Source organism: Humulus lupulus, chromosome 6 (genome assembly GCF_963169125.1).
Source record: "Humulus lupulus chromosome 6, drHumLupu1.1, whole genome shotgun sequence".
Lineage (NCBI taxonomy): Eukaryota > Viridiplantae > Streptophyta > Magnoliopsida > Rosales > Cannabaceae > Humulus > Humulus lupulus.
This window is the reverse complement of record NC_084798.1, coordinates 215,888,326-215,895,893: the sequence shown is the minus strand read 5'-3', so window position 1 is coordinate 215,895,893 and position 7,568 is coordinate 215,888,326. Positions and strand designations below refer to the sequence as shown.

Genomic DNA, 7,568 nt, shown 5'->3' with positions numbered 1-7,568 from the left:
GTATCAGCGGTTTTTTGAGAAGTACGTAGGCTCGTCTTCTGAAACTCAGACACAACACAAGTCTCAAGCTTCAACTTCTCAGCCTTCACCAGACCATCCCGACACACCTGCACCAACTTTGCCATCTCAACCTTCGACCCAACCGTATATTTATCAATGGTCGATGCCTCCGTACCCTAAGGCTTATCATCCTCATATGAGCGGACCTTCGTCCCAAACCCCGCCTCCTCATATGATTGGGTCGTTGTCTCAACCTCCGCCCTATCCGTATCCATACATGTATGGACCTAGAGGATCATCATTTCCTGTACAGTATCCATGGATGATGCCTCCGCACACACCATAGGCACCGCAACCACCGTATGCACCAGAAGAATGGGACAATATGGAGGACTTCGAGGGTTTAGATGTTTTATATATTATTGTATTAAACAATAACTTTTAATTATAAATTGTTGTATAAATATTTAATTTGGATAATATTGTATTATTGGATTGTTTTTTAAATAAATTATTAATTTTATGCATATTTAATTTTAGTATTATTATTTTTATGCATATTTAATTTTGATATTATAAATTAAAAAATATTTTATTTTAATAATTTTTAATTATATAAAAAATTTGGGGGCGACTTTGTTGCCCCTAATAATATATAAATCGTCGCTAATATTATATTATTAGGGAAGATTTTTTATTATTATGGGCGAAATATGATCTAAGAATCACGATTATTAGGGGCGACGATTTTGTTGCTGTTAATAATCAACATCAGCGGTAACTTCGGGTATTATTAGGGGCGACGTGTTGTAGTGTCTAGTAACACCAAGATTCAACTTACCATAGATAAATTTTTGTAGACAATATTTAATTAGTCTCTCAACAATTAGTCGCAAATTATAATTCATAATTGTGAAACTTCAATCGATTTACATTACTATTCTAATATGTTTGAGAAATGTATGTAATAAAATATATGACTTTATTATCTATAATATTATGCGTATATCGTTATGCTATTTTGATGGCAAAAAAAAAAGTATCTTTAGTAATGAGATATATTATGATCGAAAGGTACATCAATTGATCCGATCATTTTAAATCATAATAGAACTCGTTTACGATATTCTGCAAGAGCCCAGAGTGGGTAAGTGTTTCTATACATTGCATAATGTATCATACAATTTTTTATAGAAACACCAGTTATTTCTTGTTGTGGAAAATCACCATCATCCAATTGAGAATTAATTATTAATTTTGCTGCCTTGTGCAGAGGTGTTGGATCTCTTTCTGCTTGTCCTGCATGAATTAGACCCATCATAGCCCATGCAGTTTGTACCAAATTTGATCCACATTTTTCAATAGATACATATTCCTACATCATGAGAGTAACAAGTTAACCAATTATTAATTTACTTGTGAAAAAAAAAATCTAAAATTTGATAACACAAACCCTAGACCAAGTACTATCTTTAATCCTTAATATCATGTTCAATACATTACCTTATTTGGGCATGAAGTGTAACTTTCACCCCAACCACCATCCTCTCTCTGTGTTTGAAGTAAAAATTCAACTGCCTTACGAACAGTTTCACTATTATTGTAGGTCTTGCCAACAACTGCCAATGCTCTAAGTGCAAACCATGAGCCATATGTAAAGCAAATTCCCCAATTTCCATACCTACCAAATTATATATATATATATATAAATTAACAGAAATCATTTCAATTATATATGAGTATATATAAAGGTCTCTCGGCAAAATAACCTATTTTTTAAGGTTATTTTGCACTCTAGCCTAATTTTAATAATTCTTTGTAAAATGACCTCTCATAATTTAGACAGGTAGTCAAGAAATTCAAACAGTCAGTCGAAAATTTTAGATAATTGGTCGAAAAATTTAGACAATTGGTCAAATTTTATACCGATATTATTTTGCAAAAAATTATCAAAAGTAGGTAAAGTACAAAACCACTTAAAAAAAAAAAGAGTCTATTTTCACCAATTTCACTATATATAATTCAGGTAACTAATGGTATAATAACGAGTTAGGTTGAGAGGAATATTACCATGAACCATTAGGAAGTTGCATGTGCTCAATGAATTGTATAGCCTTTGTTATAAAATTTTCAATTTCATATTTCTTGTGCGAAGGATATAACTTGTTAAACAAAACAAGAGCTTGGATTGCCGAAGAAGTGCATTCTACGTACTCATGCTCAATCACAATATCCGCAGCAAATTCAGTGGGATTTAATATCTAATTGATTTGAATTGGTTGAAAAAATAAATTATGAGCTATAGGTTATTATTTTAAAATTATTTAATCAAATTAAAACAATCATGACTATGTCTTGTAAAGTTATATTTCTGGTCAAGACTTTTTACCTCCAACCACTCTTGTCCACTTGCTGGCTCCCAAGCTGTTAAACCACCATTCTTACTCTATCATACACATGAATCAAATTTAGTATATTTATTTACATGAATATCAAAGTTATATTAGATCAATAGTTTAATTAAAACAAAATATACATGTTGGGTTTTGGTTTAGAACTATTAATAATTTCTAATTTGGCCTGCTCTCCAAAATGTAAATATGACAGATTCATATAAATAAATCAGATGATTTTGAATATAGTTTAGTTTAATTGGTTCATGTACATTATATATTATTTTCAAATTTAGGTAAAATAAATTTGTGAAAAAGTGCGGACAAAAAATTCATAACTACTACTTTTGATATTACAAAGAATTAAAATTTATGGTGACTAAATAAAAATATATAGGGAGCACAATTCATTATTATGTGACTAAAAGTATATTTACGATTAATATATATGTGATTATATGTATTCATTTTTATTGCTCATTAAATTTTTAGTGTTGTGATTATAATTAGAATTTAATTACTTTATTTTACTTCAAAATTATCATTTTTTTAAGGATCGATATAAGCACCATAAGTTTGAATAATTGTTAAAATAATTTATGGAAATTAGAAGCTAAAGAATAAAAGAGATAATTATCAATTAATCTAATTATTACCTGCAAAGAGAGCAAAACATTAACAGGGTCACAAAGACGCTCAAGTTGAATTTTCTCACCAACAATTTTTGGTGGTAACAGCGAGAGAAAAAGACAACACTGTGAAAGTACATATAATTAAGATAGAGTTAGAGGCATTGAAGTATAAATCTAATTGAAACAAAAAATCATTAGTAGAAGTATCAAACCAAAGATACCTTCAAACTTTCTGCAGTGCAATCAGATACTTGCCATCCATGATCTTGATCAGAAAACGTCCACGATCCTTTAGAAATGTGACGATACATGCTTTTGAAGTTACCAGAAGGGTTATCTTTAACCTTCAAAATTTAATTAAAAATTGTGTAGTAAATAACTTATGATAACCTTCTCATAGAATGAATTTATTAGTAAGGGCTAATAATAATAATTATAATAATAATACCTGAGATTTTTTTATGAAGTCGTGACCTTTGGCAAGTGTTGGTCCAATTTCATCAACCAGATTACTAGCAAGCAATGCTTGCATGACCAAACTAGTATCCCACCCTTGGCTACCAAAAGTCTGTGAATAATCATCATGGCCAAAGATATTAGAGTCAATTTATACTTCTCTTAAGGATTTATGTTCAGAAGTTACCTTTGATAATATCATATTTTACTTTTTTGGACCTGTGTTTTGTTAATTGGAACAAATTCATTTTTAGACTTACTCCCAAACCCAACTTTGAGGATTTATATTCAAAAGTTAGTTTAATAATATCATATTTTAAGACTTTTTGGCTAATGATTTTACTGGGGTAAAACCATGCGTATTTAAGAAACATATTACATTATTATATCAAGTCAAATTTTTGTTTGTCCTTCTAGCTAGAAAAATACATGCAATTACGTTTTTTATTTATATATATAAAAGTGATATAAGTAGTTTACCTGCATTTTCATTCCATCTTCAGCAACCCACATAAAATCTGGGATCCTAGCAAGATGTTTCTTGAAATAGTCTCCATTTGGATCTTCAACCCAACAAGCAAGCATACATAACACCTATATTTCAAGATGCAATAATGTCAGCAAAATAATTAAAGAAAATATTGTGAAGTTCTTAATTGCTTGACCTAAAAATATTATGTATATATATATTACCTTTTCTATACATGAAAGTGTGATATATCGACTATTCTCATCTTCATAATGGATGTGATTCATTGTTACTTGAAGAGCATACTGTCTAATCAATTTGTTTAAGGGCCAACGAGTAAGAAGAGGCTCAGTGCATATGTAGAGACTATCCCAAAGTAAATCTTGAACCCAAGGATGTGAATAATATAGATCCTCCTAAAATAAAATACACCCATTTTATTATTTATATATATATATATATATTCTATATAAATATATAAAGGTAGCTTTTCGAATGAGATGTCTACAAGTTTTTTTTACCTTGGCACAAAAATGGCGAACTTTTTTCCACTCTATTTCATCATAAGGTTGAGTATGAAGTTCCATTCTCAATTGCAAAATGAGAGGTGTGATTGGACCAACAAATCTTTTTCCATATAAATATGACATAGGCATATACACCATTCGAGAATAACACCACATTTTAGCTGCAATTTAGGAAACATATAAATTATGTCTTAAATAAAACATGGAAATATATTATTTTGTATTTTTCTTAAATACTAAATTTTAAATATTTTATAAAATCTCATTCGTTTTCCATAGCAAACAATAAAATTTCTTTTTATTAATTTTTACTTGTCCAAAGTACCATCAATGAAAAATACAAAACACAAATATTTGTATATATATATATTTTAGAAATTAAAAAACAATTTTTTTTCTAAAATTTTCTGAATGATATATTACTTGTTGTCTAAGTTTACATATATATATATATATATATAGGAATTCTCCTATAGGGGCTTCACTTTAAGCCATATCAGTGGGGCTCTAAGTGTTCTTGACCCGTGGACAGTTTTCGGCGCGATTTTTTTTTGTATAACCATGTATATTGTAGTTATTTAGAGCATCCTGCAAATTTTTAGAAAATTCTGAATATTTTATAGTATCGAAAACTAAGTTCAAACATGTTGTTGCACGCGTGACTAATTTTTTTTATGCGTGTGGAAAACAACATGTTTGAACCTAGTTTTTGGTACTGTAAACTATTCAGAATTTTCTGAAAATTTGCAAGATGCTCTAAATAGTTACAATATATACAATCATAAAAAAAAGTCACGCCGAAAACTATTCATGAGTCGAGAAACACTGATAGCCTCATCAATAGGGTTTAAAATGAAGCCCCTATGGAAGAATTGTCTATAGAAAAATTGTCCTATATATATACACTAATTAACAACAATAGTTCTATAAGAAAAAAGTGTAAACCTGGGCATATGGGAAGAAAAGAAGGGAGAATCCAAAATTCAGGAGGCATGGGGTTGCATCCAGTCCAATAAAAAAGACCAAGTATCTACACAAATGAGAGAAATCAAGATATAATAAAAATGGTTTTATATAATTGATGAAGAAAATCCATGATCAAGAAGGATATATATTTAGAGAACAATTAATACCGAAAGCCAAGTCTTTCCCCAAGAGGGTATATATGTTACACCACCATGGTCAAGAATCCATTGTCTGGCTCTGGCACAAGCATTGTCTTGACCACCATCTGGCCCTTCTCCTAGTATTCTCATGCAAATGTAGTTGAGAGTTGTGCCAAACATAGTGCTGTGGCCCTCTATGTGCAGTCCCCATCCACCATCTTTGTTCTGAGAGATCAATATATAAAAAAAAAACTAAATACAAATACATAATAGAATTTGTCCAAAAATGAGAAAAACTAAATATATATATATATTGTCATTTGATTAACATATACATAAATTCCAAGTTTATGTACCTGATGGTAGTATATGTAGCGGAGCATTTCTTTGCGATGCTCAGCAGTGAATGTGATATTAAGATGACCCGTAATATAAAGACACATAACCTATACATAAATGGCAAAGTTTGTAATAATTGACTGATATATATATATATATATATATAAAATATTTACAATTTTATAACCAAGAATTCTGAAAAGTTACTACACATAATAGTACTAACAATTATGATGATGTGACAATATAGTGACTTGGTATAGTAAGTCACCAACAGGTAAATATTTCTTTTCCATATTAATTTTGAATTTAGTTTTTTTCCATAATTAATATTGTTTCCAATCCATGAGAGACACTAATTATATTTAGAAATTTATATATATTTGAAAAATGAAATTTTTTTATATTTTCATAATAAATACATATTTTTTACCATGTAACACTTCCAAAATTTTAAAAATATCAAAAACAATTTTTAGAAATATTAATTAACAACTATAAATATAAAGTATTAATCTTAATTCAATGTTTAATATTAAAATAACAATGAGTATATAATACCAATGGAGGAAGAAAGAATGATAAGCCAGTATTTTCAGCTGGCCAATGTCCATCACTAGCTTGCAAGGCCGAAAGAAAATGCACAGCTCTCCTCAAAGTAATTGTAGCCTTTTCATATGAGATGGCCTCATCATCCTCAACTTTAATACCAGGGATTGTTTGTTTGAAGTTTTTCTCTTTCAAGAACTGCAATGATTTAAATTAATAAATTGTATGTTTGTAATTAATGTTGGAAATTTTCATATATAAAAAAAAAAAAAAAACTAAAACTAAAACAGAGATGAACCTGCATCCGCCAAAGAAGGTCACTGCTGGGCTTGACCTGAAAGCGATTGTTGTAGAAGTTAAGGCGGGCAGCTTCGACCTCCGCTCGGTCGTCGGGAGTGCCGGCGTTGGGGTCGAACTCCCATATCTGCCTCCCTACAAAGTTGTTCGTGCTGTATATATATCTCTCATCACTACTTATTCCACCCTCGCCTGCTATCTTCAATCGCCACATTTCTATCTATTAATAGTATTCTTTTTCCTTCCACTACAACATAATAAAAATGAAACCATAATATATAGATGAACAAATCACTTACGCATGCGTGTTATATATATATATATATATATATATGTAGACACTTCAAAAGATTTCAATTTTCTTCTAAATTCAGTTGCACAACAGAAGAAAAAAACAGTAATCCAATATTCGACAAAACTATATTCAAATATATGCAATTAAAAAAGGAGTAAATAAGTGTTATATATCAGAGACATGTCAAAACAAAATTTGGTTGTAATATGAAAGAAGGCAGGAGCAGGGATTAGTGCAGAGATATATGCCAAAGCAAAAGTTGGTTGTTGTTGAAAGGCAAGACTAGGATTGTAATTGTATTTCTATACTCAATGGGTGCCTTTTTATAGGTTAAATATTGAGTTGAGTTGACTTAGTTGAGCACTTCCAAATTTTGTTTCCCCAGAAAAAAATAAAATAAATAAATATGGGCACTCGCCAAGTGTTTGGTACAAGTAAAAATGAACTTAATTGTCTGTCACTGCCCACAATATGTCCATGACCACATGTATATCTTTTCACAAGT

At 30.0% G+C, this 7,568-nt stretch overlaps 1 protein-coding gene across 1 annotated transcript; it reads right to left on the bottom strand.

Annotated features, from left to right (window-relative positions):
* Positions 1 to 1,001: 1,001 nt before the first annotated feature.
* Positions 1,002 to 7,015, bottom strand: LOC133783230 (beta-amyrin synthase-like). The gene is made up of 15 exons (XM_062222775.1): positions 6,770 to 7,015; positions 6,484 to 6,669; positions 5,940 to 6,029; positions 5,611 to 5,808; positions 5,423 to 5,507; positions 4,472 to 4,638; positions 4,175 to 4,366; positions 3,962 to 4,075; positions 3,474 to 3,593; positions 3,247 to 3,369; positions 3,050 to 3,148; positions 2,390 to 2,446; positions 2,071 to 2,261; positions 1,504 to 1,681; positions 1,002 to 1,375 (listed from the first exon to the last, which is right to left on the bottom strand). Exons 1-15 carry the CDS (start codon positions 6,980 to 6,982, stop codon positions 1,103 to 1,105), a joined length of 2,286 nt encoding a protein of 761 aa, XP_062078759.1. The 5' UTR covers positions 6,983 to 7,015; the 3' UTR covers positions 1,002 to 1,102.
* Positions 7,016 to 7,568: the final 553 nt, after the last annotated feature.